Source organism: Coturnix japonica, chromosome 3, assembly GCF_054131305.1.
Source record: "Coturnix japonica strain WE chromosome 3, WE-NBRP24, whole genome shotgun sequence".
Classification (NCBI taxonomy): domain Eukaryota; kingdom Metazoa; phylum Chordata; class Aves; order Galliformes; family Phasianidae; genus Coturnix; species Coturnix japonica.
Window position 1 is genome coordinate 48532584 of NC_140665.1, and position 27945 is coordinate 48560528.

General features: G+C 38.1%; 2 protein-coding genes across 7 annotated transcripts; one reads left to right on the plus strand and one right to left on the minus strand.

Annotated features, from left to right (window-relative positions):
- Nucleotides 1-10: 10 nt before the first annotated feature.
- TFB1M (transcription factor B1, mitochondrial) lies at nucleotides 11-27942 on the minus strand. 6 transcript variants are annotated; one of them, XM_085541543.1, is made up of 8 exons: nucleotides 27489-27942; nucleotides 23640-23781; nucleotides 22017-22168; nucleotides 19738-19846; nucleotides 18271-18422; nucleotides 14357-14476; nucleotides 2847-2974; nucleotides 11-905 (listed from the first exon to the last, which is right to left on the minus strand). In XM_085541543.1, the coding sequence occupies exons 2-8, from the start codon at nucleotides 23770-23772 to the stop codon at nucleotides 647-649; spliced, it is 1053 nt and encodes a 350-aa protein (XP_085397669.1). In that variant the 5' UTR covers nucleotides 23773-23781; nucleotides 27489-27942; the 3' UTR covers nucleotides 11-646. The 6 variants fall into 6 exon arrangements, with proteins under 6 accessions (XP_085397669.1, XP_015713746.2, XP_015713744.2 ...); XM_015858260.3 differs by lacking the exon at nucleotides 27489-27942 and adding an exon at nucleotides 24838-24880; XM_015858258.3 differs by lacking the exon at nucleotides 27489-27942 and adding an exon at nucleotides 24500-24880.
- Nucleotides 7040-12265, plus strand: CLDN20 (claudin 20). Its single transcript, XM_015858261.3, has 2 exons — nucleotides 7040-7226; nucleotides 9112-12265. The coding sequence occupies exons 1-2, from the start codon at nucleotides 7118-7120 to the stop codon at nucleotides 9858-9860; spliced, it is 858 nt and encodes a 285-aa protein (XP_015713747.2). The 5' UTR covers nucleotides 7040-7117; the 3' UTR covers nucleotides 9861-12265.
- Nucleotides 27943-27945: the final 3 nt, after the last annotated feature.

Consider the following 27945-nt stretch of genomic DNA (forward strand, 5'->3'; position numbering starts at 1 on the left):
GCCTGTAATCTTTTATTTGACTGTATTTTTTATTTTCTCTACCAGCCTGTACAGTAAAAGACAAATAAGTATTGTACTTAGCCATGTTTTCTACTTCTTATCATGCTGCTGTTCTCTTAAACTCCCAAGTTCTTTATTTTGTGTATATGAGAAAGAGTATTAGCAGACCTTGAGGCAATCTGTGCACTTTATCCCCCCATAAGCCAGTCACTTGAGTATATTTATACGAGGCTTTTGTTTTTTAAATTACTCTGCACAGTGGATTTTCCCAGATAAAAAGTGCATAAAACCCCGGACGACATCTTACATGCTGCAAGTAGGAAAAGCATCTTTTATGTTACAATAATGCACTCACATTCATACAAGATGTATTACTTCAACTTAATTACTTATCTCACAACATACCTTATTGTGAGTGTATGTTCTGTCCCCTGAAGTTAGAAGAACCGGTACGTGCGTTGTAAGTAGACTGTCCTAAACTTTTGTCTATAGCTGAACAGAACAAACCAAATAGGAAAGCCCTCTTCACCACTTTTTCAAAAGTTATTTCTTCCATACCTGAACAGATGTAAGAATACATAAATCAACACCTCTAGGTGTTGCGAGTTTAACTCAGCGAGTTAAATCCCAGTTCAGTTTGCTGCCATTACAGATGATTTTCCTCTTGCGTTTGTTCTAGCTGGTCGGTACTTTTGGAGGAACGCTTCCTCTTCTTCTGTGCTAGCTCTTCTCTATAATTGTATGCAAAAAGGCTCGAGTCTTCATCACACATTTTCCTGTAGATATTGCACAGATTTCTAAAGTGTGACATAGTGAGCTGAAAAGGACGCAGAGTTGGATCAACATCTGCTGCCATCATCAACTGTTCTGTTCTTTTCAAACGTTCTCTTTCGGGAAATAAGATCCTAAAGTCAGGGCAAAGAGAAGACAGACAAGTGCAGACAATTCAGTTTCCATGAAGAGACAAGAGGTTCCCTTGGGCTTTTACATAATCTTAAGACAGTTCATTATCTAAACAAATAGAAACATAGGAGGGCCACTTTTCTGCAAATGCAACTTCTGGCAATGTGAAAGATGATATTTGTGCACTGTACATCGAACACATGCATGTATGCTCATGGTTAGTAACATTAAAAAAGAGCTTTGGGTATGGATAGTGTCAGAGTCTTCTTGGAATTAGCCTAATATTTAAAGAGCAATAATGGAGTCAATTTTGCTCAAAGCACATTAGATCCAAACTACATAAGTTTTTTCTGGCTGTTTCATTTCAGTGGGACAGATATTATTATAACTTGTCAGAACACAATAAAAAGGGGTCTAGTAGAAGGACAAGAGAAGGTGGGAACTCTGGGAGCAGCCTGGTTTAAGGTGCAATACACCTCAAGGCCTTGATTAAAGAAATCTCCATTACTTTCCTCGAGCCAAAAATCACCTTTTATACATAGACTATGAAAAGTCTATACATCAGTAGTAACTCACTCAAGCTACGCTTTTTTCTTCCCAGATTTAACAGTTTAATCTTTCATGCTGCATCTCTCTCAGGTCCCAGAAATTAAATATACTCATTCTATTACCTTGTTTTTATACAGTATCTTGTAAGTACTGTAACAGCCCCATTGTGCACCACAAGTTGCTCTTTTTTTTTCAGGTCAGCTAAGGACTAAGAGGATTGCATTTCTTAGCTGCGTGCTAGGGCTAAAGTACAATAATCTGTTAGGGAATATGTGATGTTCAAAAGTTCATATTTGCCTTCCTTGCCACAAAAGAATGTACAGCAGTTATTAGCTACTTCATTTTACACAGTCTTTAATAAAAGCTTTGGCAAAAATATTCTACATTATATAACATATACATGCTGATTGCATGTGCCTCTTGATTATACTGTCAACTGAAGCCACTCTTCCATGAAGACTGTAAATCAAATACAAACCCAGCTGGTTTGGATACCTCAATGTCTCACCACTTTCAAATGCAAACACAAACATTATTGCAGGCAAATTAGCATTCAGTTTTGAATGCCAGACATCAGTACAACTCATTGCCTCAGGAACAATCAAAACACTTCTCCATCTAGAAAACAAAGGCAAAATTCTGTGTATGTTCACCTACAAAATAGCAACATGTAAGCCTTGTATTTTAGCAAGGCGGCATCCATCTAAACTGCTTCAAAATCATGCCCAGCAAACCTCAGCTAGCTGACACTACAGCTCTATGCCTCAGATACCCTAAGAGCTCTGTCATATATTTCTACAGTGCCCAACACAGGGCTTTTCCCATACCAAGTCAGACACGTATCTACACTTAAGTTTTAAAAGGATCCCTGGAGAACAGATTGAAGTTTTCCTGCACCAGTTAGAGAACCTAGTAAATTCTCTCAGTGAGACACAAGGCTTTTTAAAGAGGCAATAACAACTCCATACAAGGGCAAGCACAGAAGTAAGAATTTGACCTTTTGACACTATCCCTCCAAATAAGTAAAATTTCCCACAGATTGATTTTTCTCTCCAAACAGCAATCATCGGTTAAGAATTCTGAGACTTTCATTTTTTAACTCAACCAACAAATGCATCCTATTGATCTTCAGTGACTTTTGCCATTGTTATTTTGTTCAATTATCAGAGAGACACAAATTGGAAAGCTCACCAATTTCACTTATCCAGCAATTTTAACAGCTTCAAGAACCATCAACAACTATGCACAGTAATTATTATTTAACAAAAACAAAGAGGCATTCAGCTCATAATTTTGTTTCCGTTCTGAAATTAAAAGATCTGATGAACTACTAATGGCATATTTAACCACAGTGAATAAAAACAAATAGAAGATTTTTCCTTAAAGTTCCTTACTCAACTCCGCGGCAGCAGTATTTTCTTCTAAATTGAAAAACACTTCGAACCACTTTTTCTACTAGTTCAAATGGCTGCTGTATCTTTGGTTGCACCAATGGAGTGAAATGCACTACCGCTACATCCACCTGCAAAGAGAAACAAAACATCAGGATATCTGGACACATACATTCCTCTGAGACACAGTACTTCTTTACAGCTTACAGGTTAGGCATCAAGAAACAGGCAGAACACAGGAAAACACTGTGACAGGTAACAGCTGTGTGAAAACCAATGCCACAGTACTTGATTTGGCTTGGCATAAATTTCAAAGCCGTGGAGTATTTTAGTATTTCCTGGTTATCTACATATTTCTAATTAGTTCACATGCCATTAGTACTTAGTACTTTTTTCCCCGTGGCACTTCCTCCATCCAGCACAACTTCCATGTCATCTGTAAAGTAATTAGCACTTCTTTCTTCAGATCCTTCCACAAGACAATTCTGACGTGAGACACAGATTCAATATACAGGCCGAAGGGCAGCTGGAGAAAATTGGTATTATAATTAGAAATCAAAGCCATTCCCTATATATTTTCTGTTGCTCTAGGGCTTTGGCAAAATGAGAGCCAAGGAATTACTTTTCAGTATATTAATATTATATCTTAAAACTCACATCTACTCAAAGGAATGGCAGATCAAAATAAGGCTGCGTTCAATTTAAGTGGTAGTTGAACTCTGTGTTCAGAGTCAATTTACGCTGTGTACCATCACTGTTAATCCAAAATTACATTTGAATGTTTCCACACAGATCTCTTTAACATTTGTTATTTTCTTTCCTAGTTCCTGTATCAGCTTGCTACACAGACCTGCCACTTCCCTTGTGTCTGAAAACAGACTGAAGCAACATCCTGCCTTCAGTATACACAGATGTACATATAAAAAAACACAATATGTCATGCAGTTATAGTTATATCATATTATGTAAAAACACCCTAAAGAACACTTTTTTTCCCCTACTTTTTCTGTAAGCTGGACTTTTTTGTAAGACTAAAATTGCTTTAATGAGTAAAATATAATTAAAAAAATACCCCAAGAGCTTATTTAGAAGTGAGATGACAAATAAAAACCTGGCATACAGAATCTGTGGAGAAATGTGTATTTCTCCAAAATAGTTTCTGAATTTCTCATGGACCTCAACACAGACCCCTACCTGTGAGGAAGAATACAAGCACACCATGAAAAATTGTGGTCACACTGAACATCAGAACACTTCAGCTTTTTGAACAAGGTAAATATATCCTTTGCATGACCAAAAGGCTCCTTGCACAGAAATACCAATTTACATGCATGTATGCTCACCTACATTTTTGTCAAGAAATATACCAATACATTTCAGTCACTGACATGCTGTGATTCTGTGATTTGCCCCACAAAACTAGGGACAAGAAAATCATTGGAGACCATCTGGGATCCCCTCCCCTCAATCTTGCAGAACCCATCATCAGTGAGGTATGAAGATACCTCTGCTTTTGAGAGAAGGAGCTGCATCTTTGACCACACCAACTAAAGGGATAAGAAAAAAGGATATAGTGTAAACTTTAAGGAAAAAAAACAAACCAAACAGCTGGACTTGCAGGCTGGTAGGCAATAATTTCTGCTTCTGAGAGAAAACAGCACTCCTCAGTGTTTGTTCCATTACAGACGCTGTTTTCTTTGGACCCCAGGAAAACTGCCTGGTTACTATAGCGACAGATACAGGGAAAGCTTTTCACTTCTAATTGGCCACTCCTTTAAAATTATCCAAGCCATTTGTCACTAACCTTTTAAATGTACACAAGATAGAGAGTAGAATTATGAAAACCAATAGAGTACACGAGAGCACTTGGAACGCACAACTATGTTATTTCTAGCACTTTATTTTTTGCCCCACCAATATTTTCAAAATAATAATTCTAATAAAATAATGAATATGAAAATTATCCTACCGATATAAACTGATTTGTCAATAGTATAACAATTATTCTCCCCTTACTATTTTAGTGTTTGAGTACAAAGAAGGCTTATGTTCTAGTGAGACAGGAGAAACGCGTGACAACATACAATGTAATTTAGTCTGTTGCCTTGCTTAAGAAATCAATGCTCTAAATCAGAATGAGCCTAAATGAGACAATTTTTACTAACTGTTAGCAACAGAAGTCTCACGATAGGCAATACATGTATCTTGCAAAAAGCCTGTATTAAAAACAAACCCACATATCTTTTTCCAAGCTGTACTTTTCTCCTACAGGGAGCTGAAACCTAAGCAGAACATGTTGCACTTCATTAAAGAAGACTGTCTGAGTTCCTAATGGGATAGTTCTAAGGCAGGTCCTCCATCAACCAAGCGTTCAGCACCAGCATTGTGTATGTGTGCTACAAGCTAGCGTTCAGTCTCACACTAGGTATGCTGATCTCACAGCCCCTTATTCTGATGTGAGGGTTTCACTTTGGTTTCCCATCCAGCAGAAAACAACTGTGGCACTATGAGCAATAATATACAGCTTCTTATTACAGTATTGGAAAACATGAGTTTCCTACCCAAGGATAGTCCTCAGTCCTTTAACACATACCTCCTCACAAGGAGCAATGATCCAGGATGAAGAGGCGCTGGATTATTTATAATCTGACCACATTATTACCACTTTTTTTGATGGAGCAAAGGGCCACTCAGATTTTCTAAGCACCACAGTGAACTTCCCTACAAAGCCTCATTTCAGATTAATGCCTGTTACTGCACGTATGATGTGAGCAGCGTTCTTCTCCTCTCTGTCATGTCCTATGCATTTAAAGCTTCATTTTAATTTCCTATTTTGCCATCCAATCAGTAGCACTATAAAGGTCCTTTTGCAATTTTTCAAAGTCAAACCTCATCTTTACTACCCTCATTACTTTCATGAGCAAAAAATTTTACATCTTCACAATTTTCCAGGCTCTTTAGGTTACGCAGCACAAGCATTTTCTTAGACTTGCAGCACAATTCCACTGACCATTCATTTCTATGTATCTACTTGTACATTATCTTCCAGCCAATTATCTGTCCCTGTTGAGACCCTTCCTCTTAACTCTGCGACAGTTTAATTCTTTCAAGAGTGTTGTGATGGGACCACAAATGCCTTCCAAGAGCCTAATGAAATCACACTGTGGACCACGCATTCTCTGCTCCAAAGGACTCCAAACAAATGCGTGAGACATTGCTTGCATTTCTGCAGCACTTACACATTATCCACTACTTCTGATTTTTGTAGCAGCTCATACCAGTTTGCTCAGTATTCTAGAAAGCTCCTGACAAGCAGAAAAATCTTTAAGAACAACTGAATATGTCGTACCAAAGTTAATGCATTATATCAGCTCATACAGCAGCTCCTGAACGCTCACACCTGTGCCTATCTGGGAGCAGAGAAACTTCCCTTGGCTATGACAACTATCCTGACCTGCTATTAAATGTCACAACATCTACAGAGACAAACCTGAGGATGTAAAACATTCTTCTCTGGCAAATGAAAATGAAACAATTCTCCCAAATCTTTTTAAACACACGTGTCAACCAAAAGCTAATGTTTATGTCACTGTGACAATCAGACAGGCTTTTCTCCCAGCTTCGTGATTTCTTACCCTGTCTTGTTGAGGCCACCTCACCAATAGGTTGCAATTACCATGTAAGCTTTAGAGCAGCTTTATTCCTTCAATTCTTTTACACATAATTGAAAGGTAACAGAGTAAAGGACGTCCTACAGAAGGTGAAAGCTACCAAGGACAGACAAGCAAAACCTGTAGCTGAAGAAAAACGAGCCAATGTTCCAATTAAAAATTAAAATACATTGCATAGTTCTTTCCTAGGAAGTTTAAACTCATAATAAGATTATATGTGATGCAAAAAGAAAACAGAAAAAAAAAAAAGAGAGAAAAAAAAACCCTCTACAGCTCCCAGATGAACTTAAACGAATCATATCCAGCCTCAAATTCATATGTCTATAGAGTTTCTGGATTTTTATGATTTTACTTCTCCCTTTTAATCACCATTGGCAGCTTTAATCATAGCACTTGGATATTGTTATGTGTTTAGTACTAAGAGCCTCCACGTATTTTTCTGTATAATCTCTTTGCTTTCCCTTTCTAAGTGTTTGTCAAACAAAACTCATTAAACAAAGTAGTCCTTTATTCTCTGGTAGATGGAACTAAGAGAGGGAACAAACAACAGTACTGCACTTGCTGTAGAGAAGAGAAAAAACAACACTCCAAGAAATTTTGTTAATGCATGCCAATGCAGTTTTATATGAAAAGGGACAGTCCCATTCAGGAGAAACCCTATTTTTCGAGGACATCAACAGTGAAGAAAACAACTCAGACCTCACATCCAGCAGTAAGTGTTACATGAGCAGGAATGCACAATAACTGTATCTTCTATTATGTCTACAATGCTTATACTTGAATTTATCATGCCTTTAATTCAGCTGACCCCATTAATTATAAGTGTGACTACCATTTGCAGTGCTTTGGGTTTCTGTGTGCATGCTGTAGCTGAAATGGTAAAACTGAAACAATACAAAGGCTAACTTGAAGTCCTAATGACTTCTTCCAGAAGCTTTTGGGCTATCAGGAACATGTCAGCTCCTTCTGCAAAAGGAAGATAAGCCATCTTTCCTGTGGGCCTGATACAAAAAATGATACATATTTATCAAAGGAGCTCCTCACAGTCTGAATGTGAATGATGGGATTTTGAAATAGGCAATGCTTGGAAATAAGGTTTTTAAATAGATTAGCTGCCATCACTCACCTAAAATACAGTCAGTTTATATATACACATTTATGCTGGACGGAGCACATACTTGGACAATTACCTGAATTAAGTACAATATATACATTCTAGCTTATTACTAATACTTCAGAATTAGAGAATTACTTGATACGTAACGCCACTAATAACACATTCATCAAAAGCTTGCTGCCTTATGTATAAAAATATGAAATAAGTCTACAATGCTACAGTTACTGTGCTCCACTCAATTCAACTGTATCCCCTATTATCATGGCTTTTCAAAAATGTTTATTGCTAAAAGACCGATTCCAATACTACTGTTCGTATTTAGACAGAATGTCTGAGGAAGTGTATGGACGGCCCTTTCTTTAGCACACTGATAAAAAACAAGAACTGCCTGTTATCCAGCCTCACTCTAAATGCAGGACACCTTTTCTAATCCTTATCACAGGTTTCAAACTGTTCTTCTGTCTCTGCTATCTCAATGCTCCCGTAGATGTAACAGCATCAATTCTATCTTCACAGATCTTTCGAACAACTACATGTTCTAATCTTACTACATGAAATTTGGCTTTTAAAACAAGAACGGCCTTTCTGCCTTTTAACAAATTTTATGAAGTGCCACCGTGAGGCAAATTTGCAGATTATTTTAGATGGGTTTATGATTTTAAAAAATGCTCTTACACAACTAAGTGGTGCCATCTGAATAAAACAGTAAAAACAATATTTCGTTTTATAAACAAAAGCATGTCATATTCAATCTTATGACATATTTGCTAAGACTGCTGGTCTATACTGAGGACTGAAAATTGCTATGTGAAAGTGAATTAGTTATTCTGATACGTTATATATGTGACTTAATTATGAAAATACAGCAAAAACTAAAATCCATCTCAATCTCCTTCAAAAAAAACAAATTTGCTAACAGTTAGTTATGAAAGAAAAGAACACCAGTATGTAAAGAGCTGAAATAAAGGGTTACTTGGAACCTTAAGTGACTGATATCATCATCAATGGTCTTTGCTACAAAACAGTCAAAAGGAGCTACAGCCATGAACACGCTTATGGAAGATATGCCAAGCGTACAACATAACTTTCACAACAATATTCTTCCATAATGGCTGAATCTGCAAGTTTCTCATGTTCCACTTACAATGTGTGGTTGTCCAGTAAGCCTGTAATCTGCATACTACAACCAAACACCACTCTGGTACGCTGTGTTTTGTTTGATGGCTTGTAATCACATATGGCAGAGCAGCACCCCCTCACAAGCAATGCTGAAACACTGTCCGTTTGTTATCACTGATGACCAAGTGCCTTGCACACAGCCGCTCAGCTGCTCTCATCTGCTTGCAGGGTCACATTCAGTTACTCATTCACATAGCTCTGATTTTAAATGCAAGCTTTTTTTGTTTGCTGATTTCTCTTTCTTTCTCGCTGCACTTCTCCCTCATTCCCCCCCCCCCCCCCCCCCGCCTCTATCCCACAGCCAGCTACAGCCTTGGCTACGAAGCTATCAACCAGTTACACGGATTTACAAGAGAGAAGAGAGCAGATAAAAGGGGACAGCAGATAACCATGGCATCAGCTGGTCTGCAGTTCTTTGCATTTATGCTGGCTTTGTTTGGCGCTTTTGGAGATATCGCAGCCACCTTGCTACCGAACTGGAAGGTAAATGCAGATGTTGGTTCCAACATCATAACAGCTATAACACAGATGCAAGGATTGTGGATGGACTGTACATGGTACAGCACCGGGATGTTCAGCTGTACCCTGAAATACTCCATTCTGTCTCTCCCCGTCTACATCCAGACTGCACGAACCACCATGGTACTGTCTTGCATCCTATCAGCCTTTGGGATCTGCATCACTACAGTTGGAATGAAATGCACAAAGGTGGGAGGGGACACCGACAGCAAAAGTCACACTTGTTTTGCTGGAGGAGTCTGCTTCATTCTTGCAGGAATTTTTGGATTAGTACCAACATCATGGTACACGAGAGAAATCATTTCTGATTTTCTGGACCAGACCATTCCAGAGAGCAGTAAACATGAACCGGGAGGAGCGGTTTATATAGGATTCATTTCAGCAGGGTTTCTGCTTTTTGCAGGTGTGATTTTCTGCACTTCCTGCTTTAAAAAGCAGCAAGGAGCATGGATTTATACCCGAAAGCAGCAGCACCTCCCATCCACAATGCAGGAGAGCAATGCAGGTTACAACCTGAAGGACTATGTTTAAATACCGTTGTTTTTTTTTTTCACTGAGGCTTTGTTTTTCATGCTAAGTGTCCTCTGCTTACTCTAAAGAATGTGTAACATCTGGATTTTCATAAATTTGGGCTGTAATTATATTTACATAAGGTATTTTCCTCTTAGTGGTATCAGCAAAAAGAACAAGATAGGAAAAATGCTCGAGTCTGCTTCAAGAGTACTTTTTTGACTGGCTTTTCAAACCATTCTGTATGAATTTCCAAGTAAGATTTACTAAAGAAAAATAAATCGCCTCAGCACAAGCAACAGTGCATTTAATGTACTGATAGCTTGTTACAGCAAAGACACTTCTATTTAGTAAAATCAGGCTACTGATAACAGAATGTTCTATATGGTATTTTACCTTTTAATTATGATGCAAGGAAAAGAAGCAACCATTCTCTGTCCAAGAAGCCCAATTGAGCAAATTTTATACAAGGAACACATCTACCTTTCATTTTTTGTTCCGAGTTGTCATAGTAACATTTAGATTTCCTAAACAACAGTACAAAGCAAAAAAGAAATAAATTACTCAATACAAAAATTAAACCCACCAAACTAACAACAAAAACCTGTACTCCCAATCTTAGCTGCACAACATTTGCGCACCAGGAAGGAGAATCAGTGGTATCATTCAGATGTTGTCAAAAATGTCTCTCACCCCCTAAACTTCTGTCCTGCTGTGGATTTCATTTATTACTGGTAAAAAAAACGCTGGTTGGGCACTCTTCAATCACTGCGAGTCTATCACAAGTGTTAGATTTGAGTAGCAGTACAACTGAAATGTAACTGTGACTATGAAAATATCTGCAAACTGTGATGTGGGATACAATCTACTCACCTATTTACATTTATTTAAAATCCAGAAACATTTGGCCTCCAGCTGCCATTTATTGCCTTGAACATTTTCGGCCTTCTAAAGGAGCCCATTTGTTAGAACAGGTATGAGGATATGATGCAGGCCCATAAATTTAGGAATATTACAACGTTGGACAGGTCTTCCAACAAAATCAACTACTATTTATTTGGTACATTTATATCCAACTTTCAGTTCTTGTGTTATTAGCCCCAAATTCATAAGAACAGTATAAAGACTCCATAACATTAACCACAAAGTTAACGTGTTCAAAAGATAAAATCTTCTGTTACAGCATTTTAGAAAGTGAAATGCTTTATATCTAATAACGTAAAAAAAGTCTGTTTTAGCATCTGCATTCTCTGAAAGAAATTTCAAACTTTATCTTGCTTTTATTACTACTGTTACATAGTCATTTAGAGTTTCTTATCTATTCATCAGGGAGCTTCTTCCTACTACTATTCCTACTACTTGTACTATTCCTACTACTTTTATCTGCAGTTACTTAATATCACAGTAATAACAATGTGCAAAAAGCCTATTTTTCTTTGCTTAAGACAGAATGCTGTGCAGCATCATCTTTTTCCATAAAACAGAATCCCATTATGACTCAACATTCATAGGTATTATTAAAATATTATTCACTCACTGAGCAAATGAGGTAACCTACTCATTACCAACCATTCTTCTATACCTTTTGTTTGGGGTCTGACATAACATCATGCTGCGACCACTGCTAACGTATGAGAATTAAAATCCGCATTCATAAATCAGGAACCAAAGACATTTATACATATAAAAATGTAATAATTACATACTCCAAGCAAAATGAAATATTCTCCAATTACATAAGCAATGCATTTTTCTTTTTTAAACTTTACACAAAAGTACCTGCACTTTTTCGGACACCTATGAAACAAAAGTCAAGCACAGAGCTGCATTATTCACAACATGCTGCAAAGAGTTTTCCAGGAAGGCAAAGGTTCTATCAGTAACAGCTCAAACCATGTCAGTCTACATAGGGTACCCAAAAGAAACAAACAGACCAGGATGTTGTATGGGAAACTGTTGATCACAGCCTGAACCTCTGATTAACCACCTGAGGCAAGCAACAAGTCAGCTGTGGGAGCACAGGTGAAGGTAATTCAGTTGTGCTACAGGAAGGGGTGGAGCCTGGTTCCACCTCTCCGAGATCTTATTTAAGGGCAGACTACCACTAAGGCAGGCTCTCTTCCCCTGGAGATTGATCCTTTGTGGAGTTTCCTGAGAACCTTCAACGTCAGTGAGCACTTTCCCTTCATCCTTCAATCATGATAATCTTTCATACAAAACATCTGTATAACCTGTTTACCTATTGACTGTATAACTGTACAATTGTATAACTGAACAGATGTCAACCCACAACATGATTTTGAAGGAAACGAAGTACAGTGCAATGGGTGTCAGGTCTGCCTGAAAAGCCTGTATTATCAGCTCTTAATATATAATTTGTATTTGCTGTAAATCAAAGAAATACATTAAATAATTACACGTTTGCATTTAGTGGTACTGCCTTTTTGAGAGGTCCTTATTCAACTAAGCAACAACTGATAATAGGATTTGCTTATGCTCAATTGCCACACCTTCATGGAGTTCTCTCTCCTCCTCACTCAATAAAGGCCTATCCAGTACAGAAAAATGAAACTTTTATTTATAGTTACCCAGTGCCAAGACACATATGACACAAGATTTTTCACTATAGCTTTACTATGTACTCATACTGCACCCACAAAGTTTTGGCCTTACAGTACATGGCCTCAGTACTGACCCCTGGAGAACACCACTTATAACAGGTCGCCAGCTGGACTTAACTCTATTAACTACTACCCATTAGACACAGCCCTCTAGCCCATTCCTCACTCAGAGAAGGGTATACTTGTCCAGGCCATGGGCAGCCAGCTTCCCCAGGAGAATACTGTGAGAGACCATGTCAAAGGCTTTACTGTAGTCTAGGCAGACTACATCAACAGCCTCTCCCTCATCTACCAGTGTGGTCACCAAGTCGTAGAAGGAGATGTGGTTGGTCAAGTACAACCTGCACTTCATGAATCCGTGCTGGCTGGGCCTGATCCCCTGGATGCCACACATGTGCTGTGTGATCTCACCCAAGACGATTTCCTCCATAATTCTCCCTGGTACTGAGGTCAGGCTAACAGGCCTGTAGATCCCCAGATCCCCCTTACAGCCCTTCTTGTAGATGGGAGTCACATCGGCAAGACTCCAATACTCCAGGACCTCTCTAGATAGCCAGGAACACTGAAAGATGGCAAAGAGCAGCTCAGCAATCATCCCCGCCAACTCCCTCAGCACCCTAGGATAGAGTCCATCCAGTCCCATGGACTTGTGACAGTCCAGATGCAGGAGGAGTTCTCTGTCTTCACCTGAATCACTGGGGGTGTATCCTGTATATCATGCCAGACTTCCAGATCAGGGAATAAAGTGACCTGAGGATAACTGATCTGTCTAGAAGGTGTTAAGGAGTTTTTTTTTCTCCTTATCCTCATTGGCCACATTCCCCAGTGCATCAAGTAAAGGTTGGAAATTTTTCTTGGTTCTTCTCTTACCATTGATTTATTTGTAAAAGGATATCTTATTCTCTATTACTGCAGTGGCCAATCTGAGTTCAAGCTGGGCTTTTGCTTTCCTAACTTCCTCCCTGCACACCTTAGCAAAGGTATGCAAAAATAAGGGGATGACCTTCTATAAGCTCCCAAGAGATAAGCCTGAGGAATAAAAAGACCTACAGAGTGACTGTGAAAAATGAAAAAAGATGGCTTATTAAATAATCAAACCAACCATTTTAAGAGAAACTTTCAGAAGCAGCAAGTAAATTTCCATGTGTACTCAGGGCAACTTTATGCTACTCACTGTCATACACACATTTTCACAAAAAAGAAGAAAAAAAAGTTGGATCTGTGATCAAAATGCAGTTTAATTTTCTCTTTCTTGATTCCTGTAATCCCAAAGGATTTAGTAAAACAACAAAAAAAATATTAGCAGGAAATAAGACAGCAAAGACACTTTTTTTCCTCTACAGAGCAGACAAAAGAGAGATAATATGGTTACTTTTTTAAACAGGGAGTGGGATGTAGGTGACTAAGTGGTATAGCAAACATGAGGGAGTTCAAAATGCTGAAGATGAGTAAGGTGAAATGCGCAGACTACAGATGTGGTAAAAATAGTGATCTGTGGCATCTGAAAAGCTTTTATTAATCAGGGTCTTTCAGAAGACCCAACAAATTTTCCATGCAGTTTTAAATTGTCTCTAATTGCAAATCGTAAAATAGCTTTTCAAAGATGTTGCAATTCTAGCAGTCTATCCTGTCACTAAATTTAAATCTCCACAAACACCCAAAGAATTACAGTAATCTTGCAAATAGACTTGAACATCAACGAACAAGTTCTCAGTAACCAAAAAGAAAAGAATGTTGTTGAGCCATGGATGCTTCATTTTCATGCGTGTCATATCACCCTACTTAGTAGTATGGAGATGTTGAATTGAGGACCCAGCTGCTTTACTGCCTGAAAGTCACATGCAGTGCCTAACTGAAAAATTAACCATAAAGTTAGAAAAACATAACAAAACTTACATCCGGCTTTGGAACAAAGGCTTGGCCTGGTATTACAAAACAGTTCTCAACAGTGCAGAGATACTGAGACATGATGGACAGTCTGCTACGTTGTTTGCCTCCTGTATTAGCTGTGAGCCTCTGTTGAAGAACCAAAACACATGAATCAGTGAAACTGAATGGACAGAATTGTCAATTACACAAAAGCTTGATTATCACTATGATCAAAGACAAAAAAAAACCAAACAACTAATTCTTAAGAGCTCACATCAGAGTTTAAGCTCAAATCATCTAAAACTATTTTCTCCTACGTAATACCATTTCATCATGGTATCATGCTAATTTACAACCACAGTCCTTCAATCAAATGCACACAGAAAGGAGCTCCTTGAACTTCTGCAGAACTTAATAAATGTCAACATAAAAAATAAGCAAAACCAAAACTTAAAAAAAACTCTCAGTAAAACATCTCTCAAACCGTGTTTGTTACAGGTAACAACTGAATTTTGAAGCTTTCTCATCTTATTTATCACTAACTTATTTAAAAAAAAAAAAAAATTAAAAAAAAGGAGCAGTCTGTATACCTTATAACATCTATAGATTATATAGCTTCATGTGAAATTCATGCTAATAAAATACTGCCCTCACTATGTCAGAAAAACAAACTAAACCCACTGCCTAACATTTCCCTCCCCCCCCTCTTTTTCCAGCAGGTCTCCTAAAAGGCAGTTTAAGTATTAGCATGGAACAAATAAAATCCATTTCAACAATTTCTCAGAAAGCAAACAGCGATTTTTTCAGCTTACATGAGCATTTAAAACTACTTTTTATTGCTTTAGAAGAAACTTATTAAAACTAACTCAATAAAAACAGAACAAAAAAAAAAAAAAAAAAAAACAAAAAAAAACTGATTAGAAAGTCTAAGAACAAAGCAACCAGATATGCACTTCCTTAACTCTGCAATGGAAATGAAATGGACAGCTCTTGCAGCCCTTCAAATGCTTATTTAAATGAGCCAATACACTTTCCATGAAAACAAGTCTGAGTCTTAGTTCCTGCCTCTCAGTTTACAGAGGGAGTAACTTAAGAACATCCACCTCCAGGCAGAAACATCTTAAATAACTTCAATCACATCTGCAGGAACATACCTGAGTATGGCACTCTGCAAAAAAATGCTAAGAGTATTACTTCCATAACCTGAGCTATTTAGGTAGTTGAGTTTTTTCCCCCTTAGCTCTCAAAATTTTCTTTGTACTTACTTTTATAATGTGGACAGCACCTGAAACTGCACTAAATCAACCTTTTCAGAAGTTCAGATAATTAACCAGCATTTTTGCATCTACGTAATAGGAAAATTTCAAGACAGGTATCAAAACACGGACTCTGGAACACAGTCAAGGTGGTACGTGACATCTCTTTAAGGTTGCACACTATCAGATCCTCTCGATGCTCCTCAGGAACAACTATTTGTTTTGTTCCTTGGTAAGCTATGCTTTTAATAAGCACATATTAAAAGCTGATTATCAATGAATCTGCAAAATCCATCACAGGAATCAACCTACACAAAGAATTAAGACTGGCAAGGCAGAGTGCCAGAGTACTTCCCCAGTGGAGACAGGCTGCGGGAGTTGGGCTCATTCAGCCTGGAAAAGAGAAGGCTGTGGGGTGCCCTCATTGCAGCCTTTCAGTACCTAAAGGAAGCCTATAAACTGGAGGGGAGTAAACTCTTTACAAGGGTACATAATGGCAGAACAAGAGGAAATGGTTTTAAGCTCAAAGAGAAAAGGTTTAGGTTGGATGTCAGGGGGAAGTTTTTTACCAAGAAAGTGGTGAGGTGCTAGAACAGGCTGCCCAGAGAGGTTGTGGATGCTCCATTCCTGGAGGTGTTCAAGGCCAGGTTGGATGGGGCCCTGGGCAATCTGGTCTAGCACATTACCCTTACACTGAACTTATGATATGTACAACCAACACTTTCTTTGGTATTTAGGTTCTTAGCTTACACAGGATCAGTGAGGACATCTAGCTTTTAAGAAATTTTCTTTTCAGATACATAAAATATCAACAAATAAGTTTTTTAAAATTTTCTACTGTGTTAAACTTCTGTATTTGCGTGTACAGAATACTCCTGTACTTGCCAAATATCAAAGGCAAATATCTGCTTCAGAGTGCCACAAGAAAGATTACCATTCCTCCTAATCATAAAACAAAATAGTGCATCCTAAATGAGCATTCATTATGAAAACACAAACCATAAACTATGAAGTTTCTGCATCAGAGAAAGCTCTGTGTTTGAATATGCATAAAAACATGAATCAAGATGTGCCAGAATGCAAAATCAACAATTAACACTGATTAATTGTACAGTCTTGAACATATCACTCCACTTCCTAGTGTTTTTAACTTCCTGGCTTTCTAAGTACAAAGAATTTAAGAGTGCATGGCATTTTGCATCTCATTTGAGCTATGTTAGGTACTGAAGCACTATAATCTGCATGTTACCATCAGAGTATTCAGCTGGTTACAAAAAAAAAGAAGTACAAAGTCCATTTACGATTTCAGCACTACACCACTTTTTTCACTGCTGTCACAGGTCTTTGTTTATTATTAATCATCACTTTGCATTTTCTATTTTAGTCCACAAGCCATATTTTACAACTATGTATTTTCTCAGATGATAGGAAGTCCTTTTGGAAAACAGAATGAGCTCAGAACTGAATTAAAAAGCCCTGCTCATGTCATAACAAACACTTGTCCCTTGTGATCTCTAGAGCCATCTGCTGGAACAACTTCAGTACTTTTCTTGAAACTTGATTGCAGAACTAAAGCAGTAACAGAGAAGACTGGTTTTCTATGACCCCAAAGTGAAAGCAGACATGCCACTTGCATGCATAAGTAATTAATTTGCATTGTAAAAAACAGAGTAAAATTTAATTTTTATAATATTCATTATAAAACATTAAAATTAAAGAGACGTAATTAAAGCAACATATGTATTTAGGCTGCATAGAGGAAACTTTATTTCCTATTTCCAGCTAATTAGACGGAAATTCAATCAAGTAGGATCACAGAATTGAAAGGGCTGGAAAGGACCTCAAGAGATCACATCCAGCCCTCTGCTAAAGCAGGTTTCCTATAGTCACACAAGTAGGCATCCAGACAGGTCTTGAATATCTCCAGATAATCTACTACCTCTCTGGGTTCCTGTGCTTTGCCACTTTTACTGTAAAGAACTTCTTCCACATGTTAGTACAGAACTTCCTATGTTCAAGTTTTAGGCCATTACTTCTCGTCCTGTCACTACACACCACCAAGAAGAGTGTGGCCTTACCTATTTGCCTCCTACCTCTCTCCAGATATTTATATCTGGACACACATACACACATACATAAAATATTTTTATGTCTCTCTCTCTCTCTATATATATATATATATATAAATATATATATAATATTGTGTGTGTGTGTATATATATATATGTTCATATACATTTATCAGATCCCCCTCGGTCTTCTCTTCCCAAAGCTGAACAGACGCAGGTTATTCAGTTTTACCTCATCTGGCAGATGCTCCAGGCCCTGAATTGTCTTTGCGGCCCTCCACTGGACTCCTTCTAGGAGATTCCTGGTTTTTTGAACTAGGGAGCCCAGTGAGCAAAGCATGGGGGTGAGGATCACCTCCCTTGACCTGCTGGTCATGCTCTTTTTAATGCACCCCAGCATTCCAGTGGCCTTCTTGGCCACAAGGGTGCACTGCTGCCTCATGGCCACTCTGTGATTCACCAGGACATCCAGGTCCTTTTCTGCAGAGCTCATCTCCTTCAGGTCATCCTATAACATCTACTGATGTATATTCTGTGACATTATTATCTACTTACAGTGTCTTTTTTTTTTTTTTTAGAAACTAATTAAAATTTAGGGAAAACAGTAACATCTTACCTCTGCAACTTCCTTCTGAAAAGTCAGTGTCATCTGTGTCCTTCCGTAAGTAAAAGGTCCATCTCTTTTAGAAACATTTTCAAGCCATCTGACAATTAGAGGAGTTGAAACACTGAAGGGTAGATTTCCAATGATATGAATATTTGGTGGCTCTGTTCACATTTGATGGGGAAAAAAAGCAAACAACTGTCAAAAAGTTAAATAAGATCTGCCATAGAAGAATGCTTACATAACAAACATATGAGCCTATCAATCTAGACTTAAAGTACTAAAACAATTTTTATTGTGACACATTAAAATTATGCCTTTCCATTTATACTCATTTTAGACTGACAACACTGTTACTGTTTATGGTAATTAGTTGCAAAAAAAAAAGTTAAAAAAAAAGTTGAGTTTGGTTCTTGTTCACATTAGAATAAAAAAGCAGCTTTCAGCCAATTTTCAGCAGATCGATAGATTTCAGCTGAGCTGCTCCAGGATAGCAGAAATATATAACTTAGCCATTTCATTCATCTATGACTATCAGATACAGAGAAAATAGCCCCACTCATTATTCTCTCCAACACATTTCATCCCAGGGGCTTTGAGGACTCAGGGGAGTCAAAGATGTAACTTAGCTCAAATTAAAGAGAGATCTCTGCACAGAGTCCTATATGGAATCTGAAAGCTTTATAACTAACACAAGACAGCTCCTTAGCCACGCATATTTATATGTATAGTTCAATTCTGCATTGCACCAATGCATTTGTTACACAGCACAAAGTAGATATTGCAATAGAGGTGGACAGAAGAAAGTGTTGCTCTTTCTTAGATAATACAGCATTTAATTACATGAGTGGCAGATGACAATATCAAATTCAAGTTGGGTTTTAGGCAGTTTACTTGTTATTCACTTTCCAGGCTAGGATATTTCTAGGATATTTGTGATTTTTCTCAAATACAGAATCACGGAATTATTAAGTTTGGAAAAGACCTAGAAGATCATCTAGTCCAACCATTACCAATACTTCCCAGCTAAACCATATTCCTCAACACAACATCCAAACGTTTCTTGAACACTCCCATGGTCGGTGACTCCACCACCTCCCTGGGCAGTGCATTCCAATGCCTGACTACCCTTTCCAAGAAGTAATACTTCCTAATGTCCAGCCTGAATCTCCCCTGGCGCAGCTTAAAACCATTCCCTCTATTTTTGAAATCTACAAGTATTTCAGATTTTCATATGGCAATAGTAGAGTAACAGTATACCTTAGCTTTAATTAATAAATTCCAAAGACAACAGTGACTTGTGTGCACAGATGTTCAAGAAATGTAGGTTTTCAAAAGCCATACTATACCCTCACACAACCATTTGGTCAGGTTTTTGTGTGAATCTTTGCAACAAAGCAAATTTGGCATGGAATTTTCACACCTCTGCACTTAACTCAGAAGCCTTAAAATGAATCCAGAACAAGCCCAAATACTAACCATCCTCCCAGTTCTTCTTTAAGTGATTTGGAAAAGCCTTATCCATCTTATATGTCAGGATATCTCCATGAACAATACGTACTTTTCCTGGAGCTGCTTCAGACAGCATCTGTTCACATACAAGCAAATAGAATTTACAGTGAATATTAACCACTCTGATTTTCAGCATCATTCACAGCATGAGAAAAACCCCTGCTATCAACTTTTCTTCAATACATAAAAAATGGTAGCAATTAAAACTGAACACAGTAACTGTTTACCTTCAAAAAGCAAGCACTAGTGAAAAAAGTTCAGTACGTATCTAAAACCTTCGTATTCACAGCTGCTCCTAATGGGGAGTTTAAACCTGAAAAGGCTGACAAGGTTATCTTCAATAAAAACAACTAACAAACTCTACGTTATTAACGAATAATGCAAGTAGCAAGTTTAGGAATGTTTTTGGATCTATTACAGTGGAACATGTTCCTGGCCATGGCAAGGGGATTGGATGATCTTTAAGTTCCTTTCCAACCCAAACCATTCTATGGTTTTACGATTCCATGTGATTTAAGTGCAATTATTTTCACCTAGGAAAACAAATTTAACCACAACTCCAAATCACTTAATGGGTTTTCCAGCATTACATTAGCAATTATATTCCATTCAAATTCACTAATCTGCCATGATTTGTCAAATCTTTCTTTTAAGTTATTCCAAGTGCTGTAAATGGATGAAAGATAACGTAATATGAGTAAACTTAGAAAACAGCACAAGAGGAAACCAACAGCCACCTACACAAAGGATTACTGAAATATGTTCTACTGTTTGTTAATATTAGTTTCCATGTCAGAAGGAATGCAGGTTTTAATTAGTTTCACGCCTAACATAATTGAGAAGTGCATTTGACAGCAGAAAACCACAATCGTATACATTCAATTTGAAATCAGAAACTGAGGGAAGTCACCAACACTTTCTTCACTTTAAAACCAATGTGTGCAGCTAACATGGTTCCAGGAGCTCTTATGCAACAAGAGCACAAGATGAGTAATTTTCCATTATGCAGATCCTCTTGCTCTTCATGTACATGTAAAAGGGTGTAAGAAAACAAAAACCAATGGGCATGGTTCAAAAAACCTGAACTGTTCTTCCTGGAAGAACAGTATATTCAGACTACTCTCTGACTGAGAGCACCTTCACTCTTCTCATAAATGTTTCCAGCCTAACAAGTATTAGGGCATATGGCATAGGGCATTTGTGATTCTTTAAGAGTGAGACAGAACTGACAGACTTTCAGCTTGTGTAAACTGTTACTCCGAACACATATGTTCTTCAACACATTTCCATTTTGCAGTAGAGGATCCCAACTTCAGCTTCGCAACAGAGATCACAGATGGAAAACCAGGTACTGAAAAATGCTGCGTGCTTTATATCAGCATCTTATAAATACCTAAAAAGACATTTATAAAAAAACAACTGGGAGCTTTTACTTAATTTCTGACATTTTCTGTTATACAAATCAAGCAAGTTTTATGGGCATTCAATTATTGATACAGCATTTAATATGGAAATGGAGAAAAAAAATTAGAGGTAATGTGACCTATATTATCACAAAAGATAGATAAATTTCGTAACACACAACAACAACAACACAAAAATACATGTCAAAACTGAAGACATTTTGGTCCCTGTTTTTCTTATACAGCCAAGTTCTAAAACAGGAAATTTTCAGAGCAACATAAGTAGATGGTATTTGCAAAATGACTCAATGAGTTGTGAACTTACATCAGCTACAAAGAAAGGAGCATAAGTTTAAGGGGTTTTATTTTTTCCCTTTGAAGATGCGAAATAAATGCTTGTTTTATTTTTCTGTACCTGAATATGAACCTAAACTGAATTGTTATAACTGGAAATATGTGGTCAGAGTTTTATAAACTTTAAGGCAAAATTATTAGGATTAAAATGAAAAATGAGATTAAAGGACATCAACATCAATGTTTAAACTACTATTTCATGTATAGCCTCTTTAAAGCACTTGAAACATCCCAATGTTAGGGAAAAAAAAAGCACCTTTATTCAGTTGCAGCATCAGATCAGAAAGAGACAATGGGTACTTGTTATGGTAAGACAGAATCGATTAATTGCCATAGTACATGTTTTCATTTCAAGCAAATGATGGCTCTGATTTGAGCCAAAGTATCAAAGCTCTTTTTAATGCTCTGATCTAAGTAAGACACTTGAACCTTTCCATGTTCTTAAAATGTTCACACATACATTTGTAAGAATCATTCTGCAATTGATACCTGCAATCCTGGAATAAATCGAGTATCTTTTTCAACCAAGAGGAGTTGTTCAACACCAGCATTAAGAATAGACCTGGTAATTCCTCCTGGCCCAGGGCCCACTTCGCAGACATAAGCATTTTTCAGCTCGCCAGCTTGTCTCACTATCTTGTCTGCAAGACAATAAGAACACACTAAGCCTTTATTCTCCAAAGGAGCCGGCTTACTAAGATAAGCACATTCTCACCCTAACAATAAACAATGAGTTTATCTCAGAATAGGCACAAACAGTGACACATCCCACTTACACAATCACATGCCTGCTAGACTGCACAGAATCACAGAATTCAGATTTATTTCATGCCAAGAGATACTGCTTTACTGCTCCAGTGTTTAAAGAAAGGCTATTTCCAGTTTACTGTCTTTCATGTACGTTGTTGCTCATTACAGAATCGAATAAAAGGAGAATTACTTTTTTTTTTTTTTTTTTTTTTTTTAATCTGTAAACCAGAAGTAAGCACTCAACAACCTACGGTCTCAATGCTTATCTTTATAAAGGTATATCACTACAGAACACCTGCTTTAAGGAAATAAGATGCAAAAAGTGAAGCGTTAGCAAGACTACTGTACACAAATAGAAAGATACAACACTGAAAGTCATTACAGATGAGGAAGAAAACAAATGAACAGTTGAAAAAGGCTCAAAGTAAGGATTAAAAACATAGCTAATGAAACAAAGAAATTATTAGGAAGCACTGAGGGAAACCATACTGCTCACTCTACAAGTCTTCTAAATATGTAACAAAAACAAGAGATTCTGACAATGTCTATTCTAAGGTTTTACTAAGCACATTCAGACATTTTTACTCCAGCTAAAACTCTGGTTATTCATAAAAGGAATTGAGTTTTATATTAACATTCCTAATCTATATCAGCTAGAGTACCAATTGAATCATTGGGTACATGAAGATACTCTGCACTGATTACTGTAAAATGCAGCCACCACTTAGACGATACTATGTATCAAAAGGATTCTAACAAAGAAATCTGCTGTGGATTGTACACTGCAGTCTTTGTCAGCTGCTGCTGAGAAGAAGCTACAGAAAACTAAATTGTAACTGGTCTAAAAAGCTACAAAATTTCTGACAGACTGACACAACCAACCTTCCTAACTACCGTATATAGTATATTAGAAGACAGAAGGACTAACAGTATTTCTTGTGATATATAATAACCTGAAATAAATCCTTCATTTTTGAATTAAACATGTATACTCAACTCACCTGAAACTTATCAAAATTAGGCAATGCTTTGATAACTCTTGATAGTTCTTACTGAACAGCAGTACCTGAATGGAAATGGTATTACACAGGCTTGGAGTTTTGCACTGAACTGATATTCTGGTTTTGATACTTTATATAGGAATATACCTAAAAAATACTCTGTAATTTACTCTATAAAGAAATATGTTTTCTAGGGATGTACAAGTGAAATCAACTAGTCTACACTAAAACAGCTTTCAAAGAAGACACCTGGACAGACATCATCATGCAAACATCACCTCTTAGCTAGAAACCAGATTCTGATGAATCTCAAAATATATACTTCCTAATAGCTAAAAACATATAAAGTAAAATAGTTAACCTGTCAATCGCAAGTCCAGCAAAAAATTCTGGGAAAGTTCTTTCTGTGCTCGAAGACGAAAAAGCTTAATGATCTCTCCCACTGTTGGCAAAGGAGGCAGATGGAAAGCAGCAGCCTTTCCTAGAGTCGCCATTGGATGGAACTGGGGGACAGAGAAGACAGTTGTGGCATTTGCGGCGAATTCACATAAGTCAAAACTCTCTGGAATTTACAACCCAAGACATGATTTACAAATCATTGCACAAGTGCTGGATTTTACCCACAGGCATCTTCACTGTTGGACACAATGTTTCTATTTAGCATGTCTCTGTGGGAGCTGGGCAAGACACTCATTTGGTTGGTTTGCCAAAACACCAAACAAAACAAAACCATCCCATGACTGTTCACTTTCTAATTTTCTTTTCTTTTTAGCAATACATAATTAATTATAGAATGACCTGAGTTGAAAAGGACCACAATGCTCATCTAGCTTCAACCCCCCTGCTATGTGCAGGGTCACCAATCACCAGACCAGGCTGCCCAGAGCCACATCCAGCCTGGCCTTGAATGCCTCCAGGGATGGGGCATCCACAGCCTCCTTGGGCAACCTGTTCCAGTGCATCACCACCCTCTGAGTGAAAAACTTCCTCCTAACCTCTAACCTAAACCTCCCTTGTGTTAATTTAAAACCACACCCCCTTATCACTATCAACCCATGTCTTAATTAAGACTTTCTTGTTTGGTTTACAGTGTCACATATAGCAAGCACATAACTGTCTGTGAAAAGGCATTCAAACGATTCACTTTCAAGTCACCTGCTCCTCTAAGCAGGGATGAAGACAGGAATTGCAGGTGTAAGCAATAGTAACTCTTATATTCACCACAGCAAAGCATTCCACCCCCAGCACATCCCAGCCCAGGCCAACCATTACAGCTCCAGGACCCAACCATCCCCAAAGTCCCACAGCGAGGCGGGGCCTGAAGGAGCTCCGCCCCTCGGCCGCTCCTCTGCCCACTACATGGGAGTCCCGGCTGCGCACATGCGGCAGCCGCAAGCGTAGTTAAGGAGAATGATAAGCATAAGCAGGGAAGGGAGGTGGGGGGCTGCTGTGTGGATAGGCGCTGCAATGCGCCGCACACCCCCTTCCTCTCGCTGTGGGGGAAAAAAGAAAACAAAACCCCTCAAGAGCAGCACGCAAACAACACTGCAGTTTCTTACACTGTACGTGCGAGCTGACCCGGAAAAGGAAGCGGCCCGTCCTGCAGGCGCATGTGCCCGCGTAGCGCCCTGGTTGGCGGTGGGGGCTCGGGGCAGGGTTGCGCATGAGCCCCGGTACGGACGAGTTCAGAAGTTGTTCGCAGTGCGCTTGTGCGGGATGTGGAGGGTTGTGTTGCTGTGCTGCTGGGAGTGGTAGTCGCACAGCTGTTTGGGTCTGGTCTGGTCTGTCTGTCTGTGGAGTAATTTGAGATTAGGGTCAGGATCTGTAACTTTGGGAGCTGCGTGTGCACTGTTGTCTGCGTGTATATTGCTATGAATGTTTTCCAGCGCTGCTGAGCTTAGAATTCCCGAGTGGTGACAGGAGCCCTGCTTTGAATTTGCTTCAGTGGTTATTTGCTGTTACCCTCAACAAGCGAACACTTAAGAGATGTTTCCAGAAGTCTAATGTTCCTAAAAAGCCTAAGATAATCAGCTAGAAGGGAGAGAATGGAAACATTCAAGGAGTTCTAAAAGTAATTCCTTGCTCAGTGCAAAGAATGGATGTAATTTAAAACAGCTATGTGTTAGACAAAGCTTTTGCCATCAATATCGTGCTCTTAAATCATAGAGTAAGTTAGATTGGAAAAGAACTTCTACATCAAGTCCAACCATCGATCTGAGCTACCCAGCTGCATCACTAAACTGTGTCCTTCAGTGCCATGCTCATATGATTTTAAAATATCAGGGATGGAGAAGTCACCATGTCTTCCTGGGCAGCTCATTCCAATACTTGATCACCCTCTCTTTTAAAACAGTTCTTCCTAAAGTCCAGTCTAAACCTTCCATGGTGCAACCTGATGCCATTTCCTAATGTTCTATCACACATCACCAGAGAAATGAAACAAACATCTTCCTCACTGCATCCTCCTTTCAGGCATTTGCAGAGAGAGATGAGGTCTACCCTCCTCCAGACTAAACAATCTCAGTTTCCTCAGCTGCTCACGTCTCCTATTTTCTAACTAACTCCTTTTGCACTAAAGTGTATCATAACATTATTCAGTATAGAATTAAGTAGAGAAAGGTAAATACATTGTAAACACATTTTACAAATGTGGGCTCAATCTTTTGAGATCAAAGTTTATCAGAGTTGAAACTTGTGCACGTGAGATTAAAAAAAAAAATAAATGTGAGCACCTGTGGAGCTAACAAAAATGAAAACTGAAAATGGATCTAATTTTGGAGTCATTAAAATGGAATATTGCAATTAGTGTCAGTAACAAAAGGAGCTGGATTAGAAATTATTGTTTATGTACAGTGGAATATTAGAATAAAATGTCATGGTTGCAGCCATAACTGAAACACTGGAATTGTGAATTTGTTAGCTAAAAAGTATTTGTCTTTTTATTTTGGGGGAATTTGAAGTCATTGTAATACATGCTCCACCTGTTGGTGGGAATGTGGGATTTCAAACCTCATTTGTTAGTACACCCAATTCTGAAAAGAGCTGTTAAAGAAAATAATAATACTGATGATTTTTCTACTTAAAATATGAAGAAGTTTGAAGAAACAAGGACCAGAAGAACCGTGGAAATAGCATGTAATTAATCTGTTCTATGACCAGCTGAATAATCCAGGCTATTTTACCTCTGAAACAAAAAATTGCCAGTCTTATTTTTCTCAGTACATGAAAAACGTTATGTCAGACTGTTCTTTTAATAATGCGTTTCATACTTGATTGTCACCTAGGCTGAGCACTTTCATCTTGCAAATTCAAATCTAATGAATCTTTCTACAGGGAAATAGTTCTGCCATAGCTTAAATAAAGGCTCTTTACTGATGAGATGTGCGTACATGGGAGATTACTTGGAACTGTTTATCTTGAGTACGGTTTCAACTCAGGTTTACTTTCTAGCATTACAAGCCCTGGAAACAACATTTCAGCCATGATTACAAAGCACTATGTGTACTGATGAAAAGTTTTCTCTGTAACTGGGAATTTCACTGGCAGGTTCAATTTGGGGGTTTATAGATTCTGAGCTCCTTCATAGCTACTTGTGTACTGGTTCTGTGTTCAAGTTGTTACAATTTAATAGTAATTCCCTCTGTAAAAGGAAGCATGGTATCAGTGGCATAAAATGATTGTGATTTGGGGATTATTATTACTAGTTATACATTATGGCATCTTGTTCTAGAAAACAGACTTCACACCTTACGCCCATAATTGCCACACTCCATTAGGATTCTTAGACAGAATCACCTACTTGGCAGTTATCTTACATTAACTTGAGGTAAATAGGATAACAAATTATGAATGGCTGGAGAGCATTGAACAGTGTTACAAAAATGTAACACACAGGAGAGGTTAGAGACAAATCTTTTTGCTTTCCATCCCACACTACAGAAAAACAAACACCTGGATTTTGATACAACAAGATCTCTGTTCTTCAACTAGTTTTCATAGGCCATTTCCTACTGTTTGTTAAAATAAAATGCTTATTATTTCTATTGCACTACCTCATAAGGACCCTGCATAGACTTCAGGAGCCCATTGCACCAGGCACTGTACAAACAACCTGGTAACTACCTTCCCTCAGTGTAAGGTTGAGTGATACAAAGATGGTATCAAAGATGCTGGCAAATATTCAAAAGGTTATTTGTAAAGGAAAACTCACCCACACAGATGCCTTGGCTGGAAAAGCTGGGGCAATCTCCAAGAGATGCTGCCTTGGTGGTGGTCAGCCCTTAAATGAGGTCTAGAGGAGGTGGAGTCGAGCTCCACCCCTTCCAGGAGCACAGCTAAATTACTCTCACCTGTGCTCCCACAGCTGACCCAACACTTGCCTCAGCTGATTAATCAGAGGTTCAGGCTGTGATTACCAATTTCCCATACACTAAGAAAAAGCTGAAATGCAGAAGAAAATAAATCTAACTGTGAAGAAGATCCATAAAACGGTTTCTTGCTCTTTGATGGTGAAGACAAAGCAATTCAGAGTACCTTTTTTTGAACTAAGTATTTATGTTAAATGCAATAGTTACGTACAGTGTGAAAGACAACAGAATTACTACATTCATCCTTTGCCCTAAAGCAAAGCAATCCAGTTGCGAGTAAAATCTTCCTTCTTGTGTACC

Bases quoted from the DNA above. Each gene is read 5' to 3' on its own strand.
- CLDN20 (XM_015858261.3), top strand. From the start codon at position 7,118: ATGCATGCCAATGCAGTTTTATATGAAAAGGGACAGTCCCATTCAGGA. The intron at 7,227-9,111 runs GTAAGTGTTACA...TCTATCCCACAG, and splicing joins CTCAGACCTCACATCCAGCA to CCAGCTACAGCCTTGGCTAC.
- TFB1M (XM_015858256.3), bottom strand. From the start codon at position 24,547: ATGGTTGGCCTGGGCTGGGATGTGCTGGGGGTGGAATGCTTTGCTGTG. The intron at 22,169-23,639 runs GTTAACTATTTT...ATTGTCTTGCAG, and splicing joins GCTGGACTTGCGATTGACAG to ACAAGATAGTGAGACAAGCT. The intron at 906-2,846 runs GTAAGGAACTTT...CCCTGACTTTAG, and splicing joins TACTGCTGCCGCGGAGTTGA to GATCTTATTTCCCGAAAGAG.